The sequence below is a fragment of the Gopherus flavomarginatus genome, chromosome 4, assembly GCF_025201925.1.
Source record: "Gopherus flavomarginatus isolate rGopFla2 chromosome 4, rGopFla2.mat.asm, whole genome shotgun sequence".
In the NCBI taxonomy this organism is placed as follows: domain Eukaryota; kingdom Metazoa; phylum Chordata; order Testudines; family Testudinidae; genus Gopherus; species Gopherus flavomarginatus.
Genome location: NC_066620.1, coordinates 155,745,033 through 155,770,676, shown reverse-complemented (window position 1 = coordinate 155,770,676; position 25,644 = coordinate 155,745,033). Strand labels below are relative to the sequence as shown.

The 25,644-nt window shown below is 46.0% G+C and overlaps 1 protein-coding gene across 1 annotated transcript in view; it reads left to right on the top strand.

Moving 5' to 3' along the window:
* Positions 1-4,551: 4,551 nt before the first annotated feature.
* The window catches only part of IRAK1BP1 (interleukin 1 receptor associated kinase 1 binding protein 1), a 32,596-nt gene continuing 11,503 nt past the window's right edge, over positions 4,552-25,644 (top strand). The window contains exons 1-2 of the mRNA XM_050950185.1: positions 4,552-4,902; positions 23,352-23,417. Of these exons, the coding sequence (XP_050806142.1) occupies positions 4,600-4,902; positions 23,352-23,417 (369 nt within the window). The 5' untranslated portion in view covers positions 4,552-4,599. The remainder of the gene's footprint in view (positions 4,903-23,351; positions 23,418-25,644) is intronic.

The following is a 25,644-nucleotide window of genomic DNA, read 5'->3' as shown; positions in this document are numbered from 1 at the left end:
ATAATTGTCATAGACTGCAAAAGTCCACATTCCTGACCAGCCTTTGTACTGGACAGGCAGTTGAGCTGTAGGCAAGTCTACAGCTTGTGACATGAAGGGGTAAATTGTAACTTTGGCCTTTGGGTTGATGAATTTGGGGTCAACGAAGGATTGGTGGATAGCTGACACTTGTGCCCCCGTGTCTCTCCATGCAGTAACCTTCTTTCCGCCCACTCTCAAATTTTCCCTTCGCTCCAAGGGTATTTGAGAGGCATCTGGGCCTGGGGATCTTTGGTGTGATGGTGGTGTAATGAATTGCACTCGCATGGTGTTCTTGGGACACTTGGCCTTGATATGTCCCAGTTTATTACACTTAAAGCATCTTCCATCTGATGGGTCACTGGGCCGAGGTGAGTTACTGGAGACTGGTGAGGTTGAAGGGTAGGGTATCTGTGGCTTTACTTGGGTGGTATGTGGGGTCTTTGGCTGTCCTCGGTTGTAGGGTTTATGGTCTGTGTGCCCCCTGGGGTAATCGTTCCCCTTGACAGTAGCTTTCTTGCTTTCTGCCAGTTCCATCCATTTGGCTCCAATTTCCCCCGCCTCAGCGATATCTTTGGGATTTCCATCTTGTATGTACCGTGTGATGTCTTCAGGAACACCATCCAAGAACTGCTCCATTTGTATGAGGAGGTGCAGTTCTTCCAAGGTTTGAATGTTGTTTCCTGTTATCCAGGCCTCATAGTTTTTTGCAATGTAGTAGGCGTGTTTGGGAAATGACACCTCTGGTTTCCACTTTTGGGTTCTGAAGCGCCGACGGGCATGATCTGGGGTTATCCCCATTCTGTATCTGGCCTTGGTTTGAAAAAGTTTATAGTCATTCATTTGCTGCTTAGGCATTTCAGCTGCCACCTCTGCTAAAGGTCCACTGAGCTGTGACCTCAATTCTACCATGTACTGGTCTTCGGGAATGCTGTACCCAAGACAGGCTCTTTCAAAATTTTCCAAGAAGGCCTCGGTGTCATCACCTGCCTTGTAGGTGGGAAATTTCCTGTGCTGTGGAGCAATAATGGGCGCCGGGTTGTTAGGGTTGGCTGGCACATGCAGCCCAGCTTTTGCCAACTCCAGTTCATGTTTTCTCTGTTTTTCCTTCTCTTCATTCTCTTTTTGTTGTTTTTCCATTTCTTTTTGGTGCTTTTCCATTTCTCGGCGGTGGGCCAACTCTTCTTCTGCTTGTTTCCTTCGGTAGGCCACCTCTTCTTCTTCTAGTTTTCTTTTGTGTGCTGCCTCTTGGGCTGCCTGTTCTCTTTGGAAGGCTGCCAGTTTCATGCTTTCTTCCTTTTCTTTCATCTCCATCTCTTTTTGTTTTATTTCCAGTTCCTGTTTGTGTTTTTCCATCTCTCGCCTGTGTTCAGCTTCTTTGATTTGTTCTTCGGCCTCAATTTTTGCCTTAGAAGTCATGGTTCCTGTTTTCTTGTGTTGGGGTGCCCTCCGGTGTTTATCTTCTGAACTGCAGGTTCTCTGTTGCCTCCTGAAGTCTGCCTAGCAACAGTGCCTTTAGCTAATTTTCAATGTTAAGTAAACCTGAAAAACCACTTTATTTGCATTCATATAGTGCTGGTAATGACTCTCAATGGGAGTGCTATTGTGTGACAAAAGACCCTTAACAGTCCGGTAATGGCTTCTTGCTTAACATGCAAGCCACAAACTGCCAGAGAGAGCAGAAAAAAAAATTCTCTCTGGTTCCCTTTTAAAACCAACTGTTTCTCTCTGCTAAAAAGCCCTTAGCAGAGAAGAGAAAAATATAATATTCCTACTGGCTTCTGGATTCTGTCTATATCCCACCTGCTGCCACTCATGTCATAACCTTAGTCCCAGATTTGGACCTTAGCGTCCAAAATATGGGGGTTAGCATGAAAACCTCCAAGCTTAGTTACCAGCTTGGACCTGGTACCTGCTGCCACCACCCAAAAAATTAGAGTGTTTTGGGGCACTCTGGTCCCCTTGAAAAACCTTCCCTGGGGACCCCAAGACCCAAATCCCTTGAGCCTCAAAACAGAGGGAAATAATCCTTTTTCCCTTCCCCCCTCCAGGTGCTCCTGGAGAGATACACAGACGCAAGCTCTGTGAATCCAAACAGAGTGATTCCCCCTCTCTGTTCCCAATCCTGGAAACAAAAAGTACTTTCCTATTCCCCCAGAGGGAATGCAAAATCAGGCTAGCAAATCCAACACACAGATCTCCCCGATTTCTTCCTCCCACCAATTCCCTGGTGAGTACAGACTCAATTTTCCTGAAGTAAAGAAAAACTCCAACAGGTCTTAAAAGAAAGCTTTATATAAAAAGAAAGAAAAATACATACAAATGGTCTCTCTGTATTAAGATGATACAATACAGGGTCAATTGCTTAAAAGAATATTGAATAAACAGCCTTATTCAAAAAGAATACAAATCAAAGCACTCCAGCACTTATATTCATGCAAATATCAAAGAAAAGAAACCATATAACTTACTAGCTGATCTCTTTGTCCTTACACTTAGAAACAGAAGACTAGAAAGTAGAAACTACTTCTCCAAAGCTCAGAGAAAGCAGGCAGACAGACAAAAGACTCAGACACTAAATTCCCTCCACCCAAAGTTGAAAAAATCCGGTTTCCTGATTGGTCCTCTGGTCAGGTGCTTCAGGTGAAAGAGACATTAACCCTTAGCTATCTGTTTATGACACTGCCCCCTTCCCACCCCCTCCCTCCCCAGAGTCTCCTACATGCCATGAAACAGCTGATCAGGAAGTGCAGGGAGGGGGGAGGAACTAATCATCAGGGTTGCCAGTGGGCAGGAAGCCCTGAAAGCTGAGAGGGTAGCTAATGGGGGGCTGCTGACATATTACCATGGCGCTTTGGCAATGTACATTGGTAAATTCTGTCTCCTTCTCAGGCTCAGGTTGGCCACCCCTGCTCTAGGAATTATTTTGGAGAAGTTCCATAGGCTGTGCTATACGGGAAGTCAGATCAGATGATCACAATGATCCCTTATGGCCTTAGAATCTATGAAACAGTGCAACTCCCTTCCAGGAGCAACTACATGGGGCAGAAGCTACCTCCACCTATAGGGAGGGCTAAGCCCCCTGGGAGATAGGAAGTATTCTTTGGCATTTACACCTTGAGAGTCTCCTCCAACTACATCATTGCTTATTCTTGTAGCGGGGATGAAATAATTGCTAGCAGAGCAGTACATAGAGGATCCTATTGCAGATGCCAGGGGTTGCCAAGGATGGGTGAGTCAGAAAAGGATGCAGTCCTGCTCCAGACCTACTGAAGGACCCTAGAATTGGATTCTAGGCAACAATCTAGGTTACAGCTTGATCAGCTAAATTAAACTAAACCCTGCATCTACATAAAGAAAGAAGTAGAGTTGAGGTTGCGTTTAGCTAGTATAGGTTAGTTAAACCCAACCTAAACCTGACCACTTTTCCTACTCAAGACAAATCCCTGGAGTTCTGATAGCACGAAAGTAACAATAGAATTGAGGCAGGTTGGTGTGAATGTTTCCTTGTTTCAGATACCCACCACTCCTATGACAGGAGGGTGCCTAAAAAAGATTGTGTAATTTGTTTCCCATGCCACCACCAGAACACTCAGGCTTGCAGTCTGTTTCCAAAGGCTACCACCACATCCTCCAGTACTGAACAAACTTTGATAAGGTCACAGTTAAGATACAGTTCACACAAGCATCCAAAAAAACCCCAAACCTTCTGAATCTGTAAAACTGGGCTGCAATAGGTACTCGCCCTCCTGAGGCCAGCAACCCCTCCACTTCTCAGTGGAAAAGCCCTAAGCACAGGCTCTGCAACTTATTTGACACTTCAAGGGCCAGTCATAGGTGGGAGCTGGAGGCTGAGACCTAACCTCTCCAAGAGTTTTCTGTTTCAGAACTAAAGAGGAAACCAATCTAGTCACACTGGAGTCCAAGGGCAGGGAACTTGGGGCTGTGGGCGCGGAATGAATCCCGACTAGCGCCATCCCTGTTCGATCCCCGGAGCAGGGCAGGTCCCAGCTACTGGCGCAGACTCCGGGTACTCTGCGGGGTGGTTGAGACAGAGGCAGCTGAGAGCCCCCGCCCACAGCCCAGCGCAGACTAAGACCCGGGCGCCCCAGCTCCCGGCCAGGCAGCCTCCCCCAGGTCCCGCCGCCGGCTGACTGGCCTTTCGGCGCTACAGCAGCGCCGCTGCCTGGGTCAGGCCTGTCACCCGCTGCGGACCACAGGCCTGGGCGACGCTGCGGCACCGAGGGGCCAGGGTCAGGCGAGAGGCGTGCGGCCACTTCCGCTGCCCGCTGCTGCGGAGCTGGTCCGCAAGCGCCTCAGTCCCGCTGCCGGCGGAGCTGCGCCTCCCGCTGGAACTTCCGAGTCCTCGCGGCGCCTCCGTAACTATCAGGGCGGAGCGTATCCGGGGGCCTCCTGGAGAAGCTTCCGCCTCGCGCTGGGGCCGTGGGCAGTTAGTTCCGCCCCAGGAACAGACATGGCAGTCACGTGACCCTCCTGGATCATTCCCATGACGCCATGGGTGGGAGGGGCTTTTCGGCCACCGTGGCGTTGGTTGCCATGGTGCTGTAACGGGCCTGCAGAATGTCGCTGTCCGCGCTGCCGCTGTCTCCCGCCCGGGTGTTCGCGGAGCTTTTAGCCCCGCCGCTCGGGGCTCGCGGGCGGGAGAACGAGCCGGTGCCGGGGCTCCTCGGCGGCCGCAGCACCGCAGTGCCGCCAGGGCGGGAGGTTCACGTGAGCGGCAGCGCGGAGCTGTGTGCGGCCCCGGACCGGGCGCGGGTCTCCATCCGGCTGGGGAGCAGGAAGGGGGAGGCCGGGGAGGCGCGGAGCAGCGTGACCCGGCGGCTGGAGTACATCGCGCAGAGCGCCCGGCAGCGCGGGGTGCAGGTGAGAGCCCAGAGACACCCCGCCCCCCTACGGGAGCTCCCAGCTGTAAACTGCGACACCCTCCCCGCCGCGCCCCCCGCCTTAAACCTCAGCCCTCGGAGTGCCCAGCCCTACCCCCCCCGGCACTCCCCCCTCGGGAGCCCCCAGCCTTAAACCCGCCACTGGCTCTAATCCTTCTCCACCCCAAGTCCTAAACCCCACTGAGCGCCCGCGCCCAGCACCTACGGTTGCCAACTTTGTAATCGCACAAAACCCAATGCCCTTGTCCCACCCCTTCTCCGAGGCCTCACCTCCCGCTCGCTTCCTCTGTCACTCGCTCTCCCCCAGCCTCATTCACCTTCACCGGGCTAGGGTATGAGGTTGGGCTGCTGGAGAGTGAGGGCTGAGGGTGTGGGCTCTGGCGTGGGGTTTGGGATGAGGGGTTCAGGGTGCGAGAGGGAGCTACAGGTTGAGGCTGAGGGGTTTGGGGTGCAGGAGTAGGTTCAGGGCAGGGAGTTGGGGGTATGGGAGGGAGTGTGGGCTCAGGATGAGGGATGTGGGGTGCAGCAGGGGGTTCAGGGCTGGGGCAGGGGATGAGGAACAGGAGTGTTGGCTCTGTCTGGGCGGCGCTTATCTCAGGTGACTCCCAGAAGCAACTGGCATGTTCAGCTCTTAGGTGGAGGGGCTAGGGGGCTCTGTGTGCTGTCTACTGATGCTGCCCCCAATAGGAGCTGTGGAGCCAGCGCTTGGGGTGGGGGCAGTGCATGGAGCCCCAGTGGCCACCCCTGCACCTAGGAGCCGGACATGCTGGCCACTTCCAGGAGCCGTGCGGAGCCAGTGCAGGCAGGGAGCCAGCCTTAGCCCCGCTGTGCCACTGACTGGACTTTTAGTGGCCCAGTCAGCAGTGCTTTTTGACCACGTGTTCCAGTCAAAAACGATGCCTGGCAACCCTACCTAAACCCCAACACCCTCCGCACCCCAGCACCTTCTCACTTGCCCTGGAGCACCCATCTGATATCAGTGGTTGTATTATCTTTCCATTGACTTCATGTTCCTTTAATAAACCCTTTATGAAAACAACAGCAATGGCAACAAGCAGAGTTGGTAAGGGATTACAAACAGTGCAATGATTGGAGTATGTGCAGGGGTGAAAGTAACTCGAAGGACTTACGGTACTCCAGAGTCCTGTGGAGGGGAGGGTCCTCAACTGGAAGAAGTGGGGCCTTTAAATCCTGGGGCTTTTAAATCAGGATTTAAAGGGCTCAGCGATTCGGCTGAAGCTAGGAGCCAGGCCCTTTAAATTAACCCCAGAGCTACCAGCTGCAGAGGCGGCTGGGAGCCCTGGGCTTTGGGCAGGGATGAAAGTAATTTACATTTCTTACCTATATGGTCCAGTCGCAAGCAACCCACCCACCTCTCCTACATACTTCATGGATCCCTCCCATTGCATGACATAGATAGAGAAAATAAAGCTACTATTACTACTACCAGTACTGTCTGTAATAAAACTTTACTATTGGAATAAGCCTGAAAAAGTGAAAACCCTCTGTCACATTTTTCTCTATGTCTTCCCTCCTCCTCCTCCAGCCAGGCTGCCGATGCTAGACTCTGTGCTTTCTCCCTGCCTGGCACTCAGCAGCTGCTGCAAAGACTCCTCTTTAGCTTGCAGCAGGGAGACTGCCTCTTGCATAAGAACAGTTTAAACTCAGGGTATGTCTACATCTACAATTTTGCAGCGCTGGTTGTTACAGCTGTATTAGTACAGCTGTATAGGGCCAGCGCTGCAGAGTGGCCACACTTACAGCAACCAGCGCTGCAAGTGGTGTTAGATGTGGCCACACTGCAGCGCTCTTGAGCGGCTTCAAGGGGGGTTCGGGGAACGCGAGAGCAAACCGCGGGGAAGCAGGTCTCCTTCCCCGGTTTGCTCCAGTGTTCCCCGAACCCCCGAGCAAGCAGGTCTCCTTCCCCGCGGTTTGCTCTCGCGTTCCCTGAACCCCCCTGCAAACCGCGGGGAAGGAGACCTGCTTGCTCGGGGGTTCGGGGAACGCGAGAGCAAACCGGGGAAGGAGACCTGCTTGCACGGGGGTTCGGGGAACGCGAGAGCAAACCGGGGACGGAGACCTGCTTCCCCGCGGTTTGCTCTCGCGTTCCCTGAACCCCCCTGCAAACCGCGGGGAAGGAGACCTGCTTGCTCGGGGGTTCGGGGAACGCGAGAGCAAACCGGGGAAGGAGACCTGCTTCCCCGCGGTTTGCTCTCGCGTTCCCCGAACCCCCCTGCAAACCGCGGGGAAGGAGACCTGCTTGCTCGGGGGTTCGGGGAACGCGAGAGCAAACCGGGGAAGGAGACCTGCTTGCACGAGGGTTCGGGGAACGCGAGAGCAAACCGGGGAAGGAGACCTGCTTCCCCGCGGTTTGCTCTCGCGTTCCCCGAACCCCCCTGCAAACCGCGGGGAAGGGGACCTGCTTGCTCGGGGGTTCGGGGAACACTGGAGCAAACCGGGGAAGGAGACCTGCTTCCCCGTGGTTTGCTCTCGCGTTCCCCGAACCCCCCTGCAAACCGCGGGGAAGGAGACCTGCTTGCTCGGGGGTTCGGGGAACGCGAGAGCAAACCGGGGAAGGAGACCTGCTTCCCCGCGGTTTGCTCTCACGTTCCCCGAACCCCCCTGCAAACCGCGGGGAAGGAGACCTGCTTGATTACCAGAGAGGCTTCCTCAGGTATGCTGGGATACCTGCTTATTCCACAGAGGTCAAGAAAAGCGCTGGTAAGTGTCTACACTTGATTACCAGCGCTGGATTACCAGCGCTGGATCCTCTACACCCGAGACAAAACGGGAGTACGGCCAGCGCTGCAAACAGGGAGTTGCAGCGCTGGTGATGCCCTGCAGATGTGTACACCTCCTAAGTTGCAGCGCTGTAACCCCCTCACCAGTGCTGCAACTTTGTGATGTAGACACGCCCTCAGTTGTTCCCTGATGGTTCAGCCCCCAGGGTTAAGAGAGGTTTCTGGCATCTTTATTAATTTGTTGTTGAGGGGGTGGGGGGAAGCTGTGTGTGACCATGGCAGGGGCAGTTCTTTTCTGCCCCCTGGACGAGGGGATCTCCAATACTACTAAAATACAATAGTAGGGGCCAGTTGCTGGGGTCGGGGCAGTCGGCGGCAGGCTGCAGCTGCATTGTTTGTGACACACACATTCATACATACACATACATACTGTTGCATCTGAGGAAGTGGGTATTCACCCACGAAAGCTCATGCTCCAAAACGTCTGTTAGTCTATAAGGTGCCACAGGATTCTTTGCTGCTTTTACAGATCCAGACTAACACGGCTACCCTCTGATACTATACATACTGTATGTATGTGTATGAATGTGTCACAAACAATGCAGCTGCAGCCTGCCACCGACCAGCCACGACCCCAGCAACTGGCCCCTGTGGGCTGCTGCCTGCAGAGATCCAACAGATGCTGCTGGGCTGGGTCTGCCAAGGAGTAAATAACCAAGGCAAAAACCACAGCCAGCCAGCCAGGGAGGGAGCGGGGGGTGGGAGAGTGTGGGGGGGGAGGCGGGGGCGGGGAGGAGGAGAGGAAGGGAAAATCAGGGGTGAACGAAGGACAACTGGAATAGCCTTCATGAAATGTATGTTTAAAGAAAGTTTTATCAATTTCAGTCTCTGCACTCTGCAGGCAGGACAGAACAAAAAGAGATCTGAGATTGTTCCTGCTGTCCTAAGGACATTTCAGGTGTTTAAATCAATAGAGAAAGAGGGTGGATTGGAATGAAAACTACTATTTCTTTCAAAGGAGGCACAATAATTTCGCTGAATATTCAGTTTTCCCCTCCAATCCCTTTGTGGTTGTGTCTATGGGGGCTATTTGCTTTCCCTGTAAATCTTTAGTTGTTTTAGCAAAATTGCTTGGCCCAAAATAAGCCCTAATCATCATGACACATCTTTCCACCATGTTCTCCATGTTTTTTGTGTTGGTTTTTTTTGAACAGTAACATTTCAAAGAGGATCTGCAAGCAGTTTGGACATCACAACCACGATCCTCTGCTGGGGAGGGAACAGGATAGATTTAAACTTGGAAATGGTTCCTGATTTTGATTGTGTTTAGAAGATCCTCTCATCCCAGGAGCAGAAAAGAACTGCCCCTGCCATGGTCACTCACACCCAACAATAACTGGGAGTGAAATTAACAAGAATGCCAGAAACAGCTCCTAACTCTGGTCACTGAACTGCACAGGGAACAGCTGAGTTTAAACTGTTCTTTTGCAGGCAGCAATAGCAGGCATCTCAGGCAGTCTACTGCAAGCTAGAGCTAGAGGAAAACTCCTGCTGAGGGGAGGAGGGGGGAGGAATGCAGAGCCTTGTCTGCAGCCTAGCTGGAGGAGGAGAAGGGAGGAAACAAGAAACCAATATGAAAGTGAGTTTTCCCCTTCCACCTGCTTTTATTACCTCAGGATTTAAGCTGTGCAGCCAAATGCTTGTATTTGTTGTGTATATTAGTAGGAGAGATCCCCTCATCCCCGGGGCCAGACAGGGACTGCCCCTGCCATGGTCAAACACACCCTCCCCTCGACCCCCTTCCCCCAGCTACTGTGAATGAAATTAACAAGGAGGCCAGAAACCTAGCCCTGGGGGCTGAACCATCAGGGAAAAGCTGAGTTTAAACTGTGCTTATGCAGGGAGCAGGCTTCTCTTTCCCTCCCTCAGTCAGTCTCCTTTTCTTACTGGTGAGGACTGGCGCGTACCAGCTTACTTTCACCTCTGAATATGTGTTACTGACCTGGAGGAGACCTATACGTGCTTTAAATGTCAAAATTGAGCTATAAACCAGAGATTTGTCTATATTCTGTCCAACAAGGGATTACTGATTTTATTGTCCTGTTGTTCATTACAGTTAGATGTAACAAAATATTCTAAGAGCCTCATGAGGTGCAGCACTGTGAGTTACGTCAATATTTCACTGGCATTGTTGATGTGGGGGGCATTGAGTGAGGCATGTCTTCTTAAATTCTCAAACAAAAACTAAGCCAGCAGTTTGCTGCATTTAAAACATTTTATTTTTAATCCTTACATCCATTTCTTCAAAACTTTTTGTTTTTGGCATTTTATTTCAAAATCAATAAGTAACACAAACTTAGCACAAACTGGAAGCGTGTATATAGAGGGTAATAGATGTGAAGATTAATTTTGTTTTAAAATCTGATGGGTCTTTAATTTATACCTCCTTTTTCTGGCTAGGACTTAGAAATCTCCTGTGAAGGACCCTCCTTGCACAGTGGGCACTGCTTTGTAGAAGATTTAGAAGGAAACTTGCCTTTAAATCCAGCTCACAAACTTATCATGAAATTTTGCCCGTCCATGTCTAAGGGTATGTCTACACTACGAAATTAGGTTGAATTTATAGAAGTCGATTTTTTAGAAATCAATTTTATACAGTTGATTGTGTGTGTCCTCACTTAAGACCATTAACTTGGCGGAGTGCATCCACAGTACCAAGGCTAGTGTTGACTTCTGGAGCATTGTACTGTGGGTAGCTATCCTACAGTTCCCGCAATCTCCGCCACCCATGGGAATTCAGCCCCCCTTCCCCTCTCCCCCCATGAAAGCAACAGCAATAAATTGTTTCTCGCCTTTTTTCCTGGGTTACCCATGAAGACGACATACCACGACAAGCATGGAGCCCGCTCAGCTCACCATCACCATGTGTCTCCTGGGTGCTGCCAGACATGGCATTACTACACAGCAGCAGCTCATTGCCTTTTGGCAGTAGACGGTGCATTATGAGTAGTAGCCATCATCATCATCTCTTGGGTGCTCTTTTAGCCGACCTCAGTGAGGTCAGTCGGGGGCGCCTGGGCAGATATGTGTGCTCCTGGCTGGCCTTGGTGAGGTCGGACAGGGGTGCCTGGACATAAATGGGAGAAGAGCATGGCCAGCAGTCATATTGCACCCTCTTCTGGCAAGCAGCCAGAAGACGATGATGGCTAGCAGTCATACTGCACGATCTGCCAGCCTAAGATATATAAGAGAGATGGAGTGGATCAAAACTAGAGAGACCAGATTTGTTTTGTATTCGTTTTCTCCCCCCGCCCTCTCTCCCTGAATAGTAGGGGGAGGGATAGCTCAGTGGTTTGAGCATTGGCTTGCTAAACCCAGGGTTGTGAGTTCAGTCCTTGAGGGGGCCATTCTGTGTGACAACTCTGTAAGCCATGTCATCAGTTGCCTCTCCCTCCATCGGAGCAACAGCAGACAATTGTTTTGCACCTTTTTTCAGCACAGACGTTATAGCACAGCAAATATGGAGCCCGCTCTGATCACTGCAACAATTATGAGCACTGTAAACACCACGTGCATTATCCTGCAGTATATGCAGAACCAGAACCCTCAAAAGCAAAACCAGGCACGGAGGCGACGGCAGCGCGGTGACGAGAGTGATGAGGACATGGACACAGACTTCTCTCAAAATACAGGCCCCGGCAATGTGGACATCATGGTGTTAATGGGACAGGTTCATCCCATGGAACGCTGCTTCTAGGCCTGGGAAACAAGCACAGACTGGTGGGACTGCATAATGTTGCACATCTGGGACAATTCCCAGTGGCTGCAAAACTTGCACATGTGTAAGGGCACTTTCATAGAACTTTGTGACTTGTTTTCCTCTGCCCTGAAACACAAGAATACCAAGATGAGAGCAGCCCTCACAGTTGGCAAACAAGCGGCGATAGCCCTGTGGAAGCTTGCAACGCCAGACAGCTACCTGACAGCTACGTCAGTCAGACATCAATTTGGAGTGGGCAAATCTACTGTGGGGCTGCTGTGATCCAGTAGCTAACACAATCAAAGAGCTGCAGATATCAAGGGTATGACTCTGGGAAATGTGCCGGTCATAGTGGATGGGTTTGCTGCAATGGGATTCCCTAACTGTGATGGAGCGATAGATGGAACCCATATCCCTATCTTAGCACTGGAGCACCAAGCCAGCGACCATAAACTGAAAGGGGTACTTTTCAATGGTGCTGCAAGCACTGGTGGATCACAAGGGACGTTTCACCAACATCAGTGGGGGATAGCCGGGAAAGGTCTTCAGGAACTCTGGTCTGTTTCAAAAGCTGCAGCAAGGGACTTTCTTCCCAGACCAGAAAATAACCATTGAGGATGTTGAAATGCCTATAGTTATCTTTGAGGACCCAGCCTGTCCCTTAATGCCATGGCTCATGAAGCCGTACACATGTAGAATCATAGAATCATAGATTATTAAGTTGGAAGGGACCTCAGGAGATCATCTAGTCCAACCCCCTGCTCAGAGCAGGACCAGTCCCCAAATGGCCCCCTCAAGGACCCTGGGTTTAGCAGGCTAATGCTCGTAGCCTGGACAGTAATCAGAAACTGTTCAGCTATAGGCTGAGCAAGTGCAGAATGGTGGTAGAATGTGTAATTAGGCTCAGGACAGTTAGCAAAGTACGGGAGGGTGCGGTGTGTATCAGAGAAGCTTTGAAAACCAGTTTCATGACTGGCCAGGCTACGGTATGAAAGTTCTGTTTGATGAACTCTCCCCCACTCCCTTGGTTCACTCTACTTCCCTGTAAGCTAACCACTCTCCCATCCCCTCCCCCCTTCGATCACCACTTGCAGAGGCAGTAAAGTCATTGTTGCTTCACATTCATGCATTCTTTATTAATTCATCACACAAATAGGGGGATAACTGCTAAGATAGCCTGGGAGGGGTGGGGGGAGGAGGGAAGCACCAGGTGGGGTGGGGAAGGCGGGAAGGACAAGGCCACATTGCAGTTTAAAACTTATTGAATGCCAGCTTTCTGTTGCTTGGGCAGTCTCTGGGGTGGAGTGGTTGGGTGCCCGGAAGCCCCCCCACCGCGTTCTTGGCGTCTGAGTGAGGAAGCTATGGAACTTGGGGAGGAGGGCAGTTGGTTACACAGGAACTGTAGTGGCGGGCTGTGCTCAAGCTTCCTTTCCTGAACCTCAGCCATACGCCGAAGCATATCAGTTTGTTCCTCCAGTAGCCTCAGCATTGCCTCTTGCCTTCTGTCACCAAGCTGATGCCACATATCATCTTCAGCCCGCCACTTATTATCTTCAGCTGGCACTTATCTTCATGTTCATATTGTGTTTTCCTGGACTCTGACATTGTCTGCCTCCATGCATTCTGCTGGACTTTTTCAGTGTGGGAGGACTGCATGAGCTCAGAGAACGTTTCATCGTGAGTGCTTTTTTTCTGGCCTTCTAATCTTCGTTAGCCTCTGGGAAGGAGAAGATAATGTGAGTGTTGAAACATTTTCAGCTGGTAGAGGAAAAAAAGGGAGAATAGTCATTAAAAAGACACATTTTAGAGAACAATGGGTAGACGTTTTCACAGTAAACCTTGCTGTTAACAATGCATAGCACATGTGCTTTCAGTCGCATTTTGCCTCTTATTGAGGGTATGCTGGTTTGATGTGAGAGATCTTTCACGCAGGGCTGGCCAACAGAATTTGGCTTGCATGCAGCCACGGTAAGACAGTCTTTTGGCTTCTTTAATCTTCATAACGTGGGAATGGTTTCAAACAGCAGTGCCCTCATTTCCCATACCAAACTGCTGCTAGGTTGGCCATTTAAAATGGATTGGCCCTTTAAAAAGAGGAGGGGCTGCAGTTTTTGGGTTAACGTGCAGCACAAACCCAACTAAACCCTTCCCACACACACACCCAATTCTCTGGGATGATTGCTTCACCCTTCCCCCCACTGCATGGCTAATAGCAGGGAACATTTCTGTTCAGCCACAGGCAAACAACCCAGCAGGAACGGGCACCTCTGAATGTCCTCTTAATAAAAGCACCCTATTTCAACCAGGTGTCCAGGATTGATATCACTCTCCTGAGGATCACACATAAAGAACGGATGTTGCTTGAATGCCAGCAAACACCGGGACCATATGCTGCCATGCTTTGTTATGCAATGATTCCAGACTACGTGCTATTGGCTTGGCATGACAAAGTGTCTTATCATGGAGGATGGAATAAGGCTGCCCTCCCCAGAAACCTTTTGCAAAGGCTTTGGAAGTACATCCAGGAGAGCTTTATGGAGATGGCCCTGGAGGATTTCCGCTCCATCCCCAGACACGTTAACACTTTTCCAGTAGCTGTACTGGCTGCGAATGCCAGGGCAAATTAGTCATTAAACATGCGTGCTTTTAAACCATGTATAATATTTAAAAAGGTACACTCACTAGAAGTCCCTTCTCCACCTGGTGGATCCGGGAGGCAGCCTTGGATGGGTTCGGGGGGTACTGACTGCATGTCCAGGGTGAGAAACAGTTCCTGGCTGTCGGGGAAAACAGTTTCTCAGATTCCTTGCTGCAAGCTATCTTCAGCCTCCTCCTCCTCATCCCCAAAACCCGCATCCCTGTTGCGTGCTACTCCATCGACAGAGTCAAAGCATGGGTGGGGTAGAATGGCATGCAGCTCATCATAGAAGTGGCATGTCTGGGGCTCTGACCCGGAGCGGCCATTTGCCTCTCTTGTTTTTTGGTAGACTTGCCTCAGCTCCTAAAGTTTCGTGCGGCACTGCTGCGGGTCCCTGTTATAGTCTCTGTCCTTCCTGTCCTTTTGAGATTTTTTCAAATGTTTGGGCATTTCATCTTTTGGAACGGAGTTCTGATAGCACAGATTCGTCTCCCCATACAGCGATCAGATCCCGTACCTCCTATTCGGTCCATGCTGGGGCTCTTTTGCTATTCTGGGACTCCATCATAGTCACCTCTGCTGATGAGATCTGCACTCACCTGCAGATCGCCATGCTGACCAAACAGGAATGAGAAGTTCGCAGGCCTTTTCCTGTCTACCTGGCCAGCGCATCGGAGTTGAGAGCGCTGTCCAGAACGGTCACAATGGAGCACTCTGGGATAGCTCCAGGAGGTCAATACTGTCGAATTGCTACCACACTACCCCTAATTCGACCTGGCAAGATCGATTTCAGCGCTAGTCCCCTTGTTGTGGGAGGAGTACCAAAATTTATTTTAACAGCTCTTTAAGTAAAAAATAATGGCTTCGTCGTGTGCACAGGTGCAGGGTTAAATCGATCTAACGCTGCTAAATTCAACCTAAACTTGTAGTGTAGACCTGGGCAAAGTTTTACTTGCCTACACTCATTTTCATAGTGTGGGTAATATTTTGCAAGACTGCCTTAAGGATCTCTATCTAAGCCAATCCTGTCTCTATATCTGTGCTTTTCTTTTTCTCCTGTGAAGTAGTTGCTGCTTGCCTTGCTGGGTAGGAGGATTATGCAGTCTTCCTTTATGTTCACCTCATTGTTATTGTGCACTGATATTCTGCTGCAGAGTGTGTTAGCTACACCCTCTGTTGCTAATATGTTAAGAGTGGCACTAGCACTTTGGTTGCTGGCCCCTCTGTCTAGTCTGCAGCACTCATTTGTTCTCTTGCAGCAACAGAGCATGGCACACTGTTCTCTCTTCTTCCCTTAACCCTGCCTATGTTTCTGACCCACTCAGAAAACAAATGGCCTAAAACAGGGAGTTATACCTCTAAATTCTTTCAGAGAAGAGGCAGCATTGTGGTTAAAATTTTACAGGGGAATGATGACAATGATTGTGCTTTCTCTACAGGGAAAGTGAACTGGTTGTGGGAGTTGTACCTGTCTACAGTAGACAGACCAGGGATCTTCCACCACAGGCTAGGACACATAATATATGGAGATACACCTATTTCATAGAACTGGAAGGGACCCCAGAAGGTCACTGAGTCCAGCCCCCTGCCTTCACTAGCAGAACCAAAAGTACTGATATTTGCCCCAGATCCCTAAGTGGCCCCCTCAGGGATTTAATTTACAACCGTGGGTTTAGCAGCCCAATGCTCAGACCACTGAGCTATCCTTCCCCCTAAAAATAAAAATGACCAATCCCCAGGCAGATTTTTACCCCCGTTTCCTAAATGGCCTCAAGGATTTAAGTCACAACCCTGGGTTTAGCAGGCCAGTGCTCAAACCACTAATCAGATACTTTTCTCATTGATATTTATGTTGGCAAAAATATATCCGGAAGCAAAAAAATGAGAGGCTGCCACTAAATCAGAAGAACTCACTTTACCCCTAGATTGCTGGAAGGAATCTAGCCCAGGTGGGTGGTGTCTAATAGCTGTTCTGTGACTTATGCATATGAAGTTGGTTTTCAGTCAGTTTTCTAGTGGCGAGAGATCCATGTCCTAATCACAGCTTGTTGCTATTCTCATCTGAGAAGCCAAAGACTGAAAGTGAATGGAAGCTGAATTGTCTTCCTGCCCCTAGAAGCTGACTCTTCAAATCAGGAATGAGGCAGATGGTGACAGAGGAGGCTTATGCTGCTGCCTGTACTATTCAGTACCTCTTATATGGATAAGTAGAAGATTGTAGGTTTCCAGGATTCAGCCGCTTGTGGCTTCTGTGTGTGAATATAGTGCTCACATCTGAAAAAAAAAATACTTCACACTTATTCACTCTGGCAAGATATTTCTAATCCTATTAAGATATATGCAGCTGGCACATGATTCATACAGACAGGACTGAGTCTATCTTGTTAGACTCTAGTTTGTCCATAGTTCTGTCCTCTTGCTACAGTGTGGCTACTTATATTAAAATCCATCTGGGGAATCTCCCAGCATTGACCCTCCCTGTATACTGCTCATACAGAATGAATAGTCTTACCCAAACATATTCACCGAGTTACAACAGCTGTCAATAGTTCCTTACTGAGAAAGTTTTTCTATTGAAAGTGCACTTTACCTCCAATCTTTTATGGGTTAATTATTAATCCAAGTAAGCTGTTTCAGGAGGTTACAGCCACACTGGTGAGCTTTTCAAATATGAATGGCATTTTTGAATAAGTATAAGGGTGGGCCAGGAGGAAGCTTTGAAGTCACAGTTGCACAAACCCAATTTCAAAATCAGTGTCTTATACACTATTTGGGAGGTGTCTGCAGCTTTAGCTCCAAAAGTATAATTTGAAAGCAAACAACTTTATCCAAGGGCTTATAGCATTTCAGGCAATTACACCATTATGAAATCTGCTGAAGTCTCAAAATCCAGTGGATGAATGTGTGGTGCAGTTTGTTTTTTTTGTGCACACGTTCTTTATTATTTGGAAGCTTTTGACTTGTTTCATTCCTACACCAAAAATAACCACCCCAATAAATTGTCCAACCATCTCATAATTCATTGCTAGGTAAATGAATACTTCTTTTAAAAAATGTGGGAAGATCACAAACAAAAGACTCATGGAAGCCTAGCTTGTGGTGACCAAGTTGTGAATAACTGACTTCCAGCCTTGCCACTAGGGCAGGGGTTGGCAACCTTTCAGAAGTGGTGTGCCGAGTCTTCATTTATTTACTCTGATTTAAGTTTTCACGTGCCGGTAATATATTTTAACGTTTTTAGAAGGTCTCTTTCTATAAGTCTATAATATATAATTAAACTATTGTTGTATGTAAAGCAAATAAGGTTTATAAAATGTTTAAAAAGCTTCATTTAAAATTAAATTAAAATGCAGAGGCCCCTGGACCGGTGGCCAGGACCCGGGCAGTGTGAGTGCCACTGAAAATCAGCTTGCGTGCCACCTTCGGCACCTGTGCCATAGATTGCCTACCCCTGCACTTGGATAATTGAAAATAGGATGACACAAAGTGCTGCACCACTTTCATGAATGACATGGAAGATGGGTAAACAGCATGTAAATTAAAGTAAGATACTACTCAAATTAGGAGGTGTTGCAAACACCAATGAGACCTGAAACATTTTTTACAAAATGAAGTCTGATCTGGACCAAGCCAAGCTAGGTATCTGGGGAAGACCAGTCTGACATACATTTAAAGAAACTGTATCTCAGAAAGTAGTGCTGGTGAGACCTAGGAGTGAGAGTAGACTGCCTCTGAGAACTGAACATTCAGTGTGACACAGTGGTAAAAAATGTCAACACAGTTTTGGACTGCAGGTGCAGAGACATCAGATCATGGAAAAGGGAGGTGTTAATTCTCCCTTATACTTACTGAAAAGTCCACATAATACCACACTCAGTTCTGGGTACCTCGATATCAGTAAGGTATCAGGGTCAAGGCAACTTACAGAAGAGCAACCTAAAGTCCCATTGTTTTTTGTTGTTTGTTTTTTCTTCCTGGAGCTCTTCCCTGTGGTATAAGTTGTATTGCTTTGTTTTACTCTGATTCAAATCACTCCAACACTGGGACTTCCTCCATTTACATTGTAGATTATTCTACCATCTAACAACTCTCACTACTGGCAATTTGTCCTTTGCTGATTTTTATCTCATTACTTCTAATCAATACCATTATGGACCACACTAAAATTAATATCCTTTCCCTGGTGTTTATACCCTTCCAATCTTTGTAAAGATATCTAAACTCTCATGGGAATTGCTAAGCCAAGCTATATATATTTACACCTTTTGTTAATCCTTGTCACCATTCCTCTTAATCATTTTTGTTGTACTAGGGAGTTGGACTAGATCAGTACAGCACAACCTTTGCAGCAGCAAGAGCTGCATTAGCAGGTTGCCAGGAAGCCTGCGGGCTGCACCTAATTTCCATACATGTTTACATAGGATTTTAATCAGAAATAAACCACACTGTAGCATTTATTTATAGAGTATTGTTAAGTGTATGCAGCACTTTACAAAACACAGAGTCTGCTTTGAGGGCTTATAGAGAAATAAAATGAGGAAATAGTCTTTTACTTAGCCACTAAGGCCCCTGGCACCCACCCACCCCCCTTTTTTTAAGACCCATTGCAGCAGGCAGTTAAATAGTGGCCACCTTGCTAAAAATGAGCAATGACTTGTGATAGCGGTAGCATGAGGATTCAGGGTCAGAAGCTGTTTAAAAAACAAAACAAAACCCACAAACTACATGCTACTTGAATTCTGGTTTAGACATTAATGTGAAAAGCAGTTAAAGGTTTGTTCCAATAATAACATGTATTCACATCTAGTAGTTAAATAAGTATACACTGAAGGCTGGACAAGACACCACCTTTACTAGGCAACCATTTGCCCTAAGAAATCCCAAAGTATTCTCAAATCTGTTGAGTCTAATTCTGCTCCACCTCTATTAAAATACACCTGTTAAGCAAGTAAACTTTTGTTGATCTCTTGAGTTTGCTTAAGACAGGTTTCATGCTATTAAAGTAAGACAGACTTCTTTGCATTTGACTTGTATGTTGCCAATTTTATAAGCCTCATGCGAGGTGCCATCACAAGGTGGATGAAAGAGAAGGAGGGATTGGAGCACAAATACCATTTGTAATTCGTAATTGCAGTATGCTTTGAATACCAGTTAACTTTATCTAGGTATTTATGGCTTTCAGTTCCAGATTATCTGTCCAGGTTCATATTTTAATTAGTTGGAGCTCTTGGGAGGTGTCAGAATACACTATTTCCCATGAATACATAGATGGGACGTCATCACAAAAGCAAAATGAAACAAACTTATGCCAAGGAGGAGAAAAAAAAAACATAGAATTAAAAAGTAGAGCGAACTTTTCCTGTGCTATTTCCATTTGTCCTTCTATATACTGTTTACCATAGTGCAAAGTTACATTGTGTACATTTCTCCAAAGCTTTTATCCAAAGGTTTTAAAAAGGCAGTTGCACCTGAAATGTTAATTGGTAATTTACAAATGCAAATAATGGTATAGCCAATTGCTACTGTATATTAAGAACATATATGTTCAAACTAAGTTTTTTCTCCCAGCTGTGATCTCTGTCTTACCTTTCATGCTGAGTAAAATGGGTTGTTTCCTTTTTAGTAAGAACCAAAGTGAAGTGGAGCAAAACTTACAGCAAAACTTGACTACCTTTGGACATTTCCTTTTTCATAATTGGTTGCTCTTCACCTTGGCTTGAGCTATCACATTTTGTTTTAGGTTGTTTTTCCATGTTCAGGAAGGAAGGAGTGGTCATTCATTTCAGCATCTATGGTGCAACTAGCAGTGGCTGCAAAGTGGCTCCTCCTAGCAGAAGAAAATTTACGAACGCAGGCTTATGGTGATAGCAGATTTTGTAGGATTTTCATGCTTTAAGAGTAGGGGAAAATGGAAAAGCAGAGAAAGACATAGCACCACCATGTAAGACATTTAGCCTTGGATTGGCAGCAATTTGGGACAGGAACAATCTTTCCATTTTGTTTATACGTTTTGTGTCTAGTACAGGGGTTGGCAACCTTCGGCATGCAGCATCAGGGTAATCCACTGGAGGGCTGTGAGACATTTTATTTACATTGACTGTCCACAGGCACCCCCCGCAGCTCCCAGTGTCTGTGGTTCACTGCTCCCAACCAATGGGAGCTGTGGGAAGCAGTGGCCAGCATGTCCCTGTGGGATGCGGCCCCCCGCTTCCATTGGCCAGGAACGGTGAACTGCAGCCACTGGGAGCTATGGGGGGTCATGCCTGTGGACGGTCAACGTAAACAAAATGTCTCATGGCCCGCCAGCAGATTATCCTGATGGGCCAGGTGCCGAATATTGCTGACCCCGGTCTAATAAAATGGGATCCTCTTCCATGACATGCTATTGCAAAACAAATAAATGACCTTTTTCTGGAACAGTGGTGGTTTACTTCAGTAACACTACAAAAATACAGTGGGTAAGCAAATTACATGTGTGGTTCTTTTGAGAATAGGCTTATGGACTGATGGAGTGGATGAGATAACATGTCTTGCATGTGATCTGTTAATTATTAATTCTGAACTGGAAAATTATCCTACTGTAAACCATTTCCTGCCCACTGAAAGTTAGCAAATGGAACAGACTGTTACACAAGTTCTAAGAACATGGCACCAAATGTAAAGTTCATCTTAAAGTGTTGCTAAAACTACTTTTTTCTATGGCTAGTGTGATTAAACTGATAGCTCCTCAAAAAGAAGAAAAAACTTACAGCAGACATAAGCAATTAAAAATAAACCAAAAAACCTTTTCATTTTCAGCTAGTCAGTCATAATTCTAATTAAGAATTCCGCTAACATCCATTGTTCCCTCACCTTCCTTTCTGTCAAGAAAGAACATCATAAACAGGAGCAAAAAATCTCCACTGGAATATGATTGTAAAAGTTAATAATATAACTGAGCAGACATTTCTTCCACTAATTTTTATCTGGAATTGATTCTTGCTGAAAACTGTTAATTTCAAATCTGAAATGTGATGGGATAAAAATTAACTTCCTGTGGAATATTACCAAAACTGATACTGAACACAAAATGTCTTACCACCATTTATGTTGTAATAGGACCCAAAACCACAAGATGGCAGTGTCCTTAAGTACATATGCAACCCATATAAAGTATCAAATAAGGCAATTGTACTTCAATCTGTGTAGAGAGAGGATAGGCTTAAAACATTTTGAATGGGGTTAGGGGACATTTTTCTTCTCCATAATTCAGATTACCAAAACAGCTGTTCATTATTAGTCATGTCCGCTTGGTTATTTCTATGTAATGTTTGAGGGAGGTTGGGAGAAGAGTGAAAAAGGGTTTCCTATGACAGTCCAAATAAATGGACTACATTTCCCTACTGATATTAAAAATATTGTAGGATTTGTTTTTTTTTTTAATCTTGAAGCTACTTTATAAGATAAGTAAATTTTTAGAATTGGATTGACTCAAACTCTCTATCCACCTCACAGGCAGCCATCTTGCTAATTTACGTCAACCCTGTTCTGGCAAGAATGCTTCCGCCAGAGAAGTGCAATTTGGTCACTGTGGCCAAATCATCCCTTGGCCTTCACTGAAGAGACTGCCAAAAAGTTAACTGCACTTGAGATTTGTCTATTGGAAATTGTACTGAGATTTCCAAACTCATATTTTATAGAAAGGCTTGGAAGGATTAGCTTGCTATCGAAAAATATCATGAAACATAAATTCCACCATATACACACAAACCAATAAAAAAATATTTCAATTGATAAGTAATAAAAACTTACAAATAGGCAGGGTAAGAAAAATGCTCCTGGAAAACTCAGAGTTTAATTTAAGGATACTTTGTATATTTTCACAATTTGTGTTTTAACGGTTCTAAAACTTTAATTTGTTGGATCTCAACATCTGTCATTAAATAACTGACAATCCCACCCATAATTTTGTGTAACTGAAAATTTAAACTGATAAAAATGCTTAGAAATAAATATTTTGATATTCTCAATTATAAAAAAAAAATTGAATTCTGCCAAGTCTACTTTTAAGCCATTGAACGATGGTAATAATTTATGGAGCTGACTCAAATTGGTAACTTGAAATGCTTGTCATTACATAGCGCCATTGATCAGTGCATGCTATCTTATGTGTTCCTGACTCAAGGAATACATTGACACAAGCTTCTTTTGTGAATGAGTAAGGGAAGTGGATAAACAGTGGAGGGAAATGCTGTTCTTTTCCACTCAAAGAGGAATTCAACACAGTTCAAATGGAAAATCTGCTTATCTCCCATTACCAAATCCCTGAGCCAGCCACACTTTAGAGGTTTAGAAAGATTTAAATCTTTTACAATTCTTGATTTGTTATAAATTAAACTTTTTATTGTGATGCAGTTATTTTAAAAAGGAGTGCTTGTATTGTGTCAATTCAGAATGAAGTGGGGGCTGGGAAAGAGGAAGAAGAGACTCTGAAAGGAAGTTTGTGATCTCAAAAGGAAAAATGCGGGTGTGTGTTTTGAAGCAAGCACTCTGGAAATCTTTGTAAATTATGCATTTTAAAAAAAGATAGAACATCCTTCCCTTTTCTAATAATCATTTTCTCTGAAACACCCTGAGTTTTTTCCCTTTTAAATGGTGAAACTGAACAATTTAGAGGCTCTGTAGACTGAAGGAGAGGGTTTGATATGACACAAGCATCAAACCATTTCAATGTTCAAGTGTAACTAGAATCTCTCTGTATTTTATTTACATAGTGTTTCTCATGCAAACATTCCTAGTGCTTTGTGTGATCATCACTTTGAATAATACAGCTGCTGTTACGGCAAAGATAGTTAAAGGAGTTACTCCTTAAGAGGAAAAAAAATATTGCTCAATCATTTTTTAAATCACCTATTCACTACAAGCTGCTGCTTTTGAAATCTAGAATATGGATTTGGAAAGCACTTTTCACACACTAGTTCTCTTTAAACTTTAAACTCATTGTTTTGTAAGTCAGATGGAGTGTTATGCAGTGATACGCAGCTTTGACTAACTGCCACTTATTAAAGGATTAGACTCTTATTAAAGGAAGAATTGTTGTCCAGAACACTAGACTTATCACTTTTCAAATGAAACTTGCAATCTTTAACTGCCATCTGGAGTCTAACTGAAGAGAGTGGTGTAGCAAATTTCATACGTGTGTTTGAGTTACCAGTAACACGACACTAGGGAAAGTTAGAATATCATGTAGCCTGTGAACATAAAATCTTAATTGCTTTGGTTAAAAATTATACTCTTGTACTTTGTTTCAGGAAGAAAATGTGACTGTGACAAAGGATTTTAGTAGAGTAGAAAATGCTTATCAAATGGAAGCAGAGGTATGTATTAACCACAGCAAGAGGAATAACCATGCACCTAGACATAGTGAGTTTGTAGGTTTTGTCTTTTCTCCTCAAAACTAGCAAGGGACAGTTACATACAGTACAGCACTGTACAATATGAAGCACTGTACAGTATGAAGTAGTAAAATTAAAAAGGCACCCCACAGAATTTTGCAAGTAAGCTAGGTTCTGAGGTGCAAGAGCAAGATTTTCTTCATTCTTTGCTGTAGAATGGAGCCCATTCACTCCATGATAACAGGGAAGCTATACTACATATGCTGGATGTTAGGAGAGCCATGGCCTTCTATTTGGATAGGATGAAGGGCTTTAGGAAATCTCCCAAGCTCTTCCTATCAATTGCAGAAAGATCAAAAGGCACAGCGATATCAGCTCTGAGGCTCTCTAAATGGGTCTAGAGCTGTATTAGCTACTGCTATCATGCTCGTAATTTGGTACCTCCACCTGGAATCTATACATTCCACGAGGTCAGTTTCCACCTCGGTCGCTTGAATTAAAGACATTCCTATTCTGGAAACCTGGGTGTCTGCTCATACTTTTGCAGACCACTGTCCGATTACTCTGCTTCTGTTGCCATCTTCGGCTCCACAGTATTGTAATCCATAATGGATTTGACTCCAAAGTCCCAACCCTCCATCGGAGATACTGCTTGGGAGTCACCTACAGTGGAGCACCAATAGGGACACTACTCAAAGTAATTACTCACCTTGTGAAGTAACAATGGTTCCCCACAACCAACCCACTCTCCGTCTACTTCAGAATTCTCAATAGGGGCTCTGCAGTAGAGAAGGGACTGAGGATGGTTCACCTGCACATTGCTAATTAGCCTTGCAGCAGAGCACAAGGGAGGGAGGAGAGCGCACGTGTGGACCAAATGGACATTGCTACTAAAGATCTCTGATCAGAGGCACAGGGTGCATGCACACTTACAGTGGAGCACATAGACACACATCTTGAAGAACCATCATTACTGCACAAGGTGAATAACCTTCTCTTATGTGGGTAATTCCACTGACACCAAGGGGACTATGCATGTGAATAGGGCTTTGCATGAGTAGCCCCTTACCAAGCAGGAAGTGCTGTACTGGGAGTCAATCCAGCTAAGGAAAAGTACCATTTTTTTCAGTCTATGAACCTTTGCAATACAGCATGCTAATTAGACCACTATCCAATAGCTCAGGAGTCGGCAACCTTTCAGAAGCTGCGTGCTGAGTCTTTCTTTATTTATTCACTCTAATTTAAGGTTTCACGTGCCAGTAATAGTTTTAATGTTTTTAGAAGGTCTCTTTCTAGAAGTCTATAATATATAACTAAACTATTGTTGTGTGTAAAGTAAATAAGGTTTTTTAAATGTTTAAGAAGCTTCATTTAAAATTAAATTAAAATGCAGAGCCCTCCTGGACCAGTGGCCAGGACCTGGGCAGCATGAGTGCCACTGAAAATCAGCTCGTGCGTCGCCTTCAGCACCTGTGCCATAGGTTGCCTACCCCTGCAATAGCTTGATAACGTGTTTTGTGGAGGGGACCTGGAAGTTTGCATCACTGATAGTTACTTGCAACTCCATAGTGAAAGTACAGTTCCATTTTGCACTTAAAGGAGGGAGAGAGCTTCTTTGGTTTTATGAAGAATATATTATATCCACCTCAAACTTACAGCACCGAGTACAAAAATAATGTTGAGAATTCCCCTATTTGTTTTTAGGAGATAAAATTAAACTTGGCCCTTTAAGAAATATATCAGTATTTTGCCTTGGTCCTGAACTATCTTAACTGAATACTGCAGATGCTTTAAACTTCCCATGTAGTTGGAAGTAATTGAAGTCTTGTGAATGGTCTATATTTGAAAAATTAAGGTACGCTATTAATGAGGTATCAAATTGTTTTTATATAGACTACAGCAAGGCTTAGGTCAACAGCTGAACTAATTCTTAAATAGTCATATTGATAGAACTCAACCAATCGCCAGTTTTTCTCTACCATTTTCTGCAACCCACCATTTCCCGCAGTTCTGCTAGGCATGAGACTGCTCTCCTCACTGTCATTTCCTGCGCGGGTTCAGAACTGCAGCACAGCTTGTGCTGGCCCAGCCCTCCTCCCCCGCAATATCCTGCCTCCACAGCAGCAGTTTGCTTAACTCACTCCTTCAATGTTACTGTTTAGGCTGTTTTTTGGGCAGTTTGAGAATTTTGGTTTGCTTCAAGCCTTCT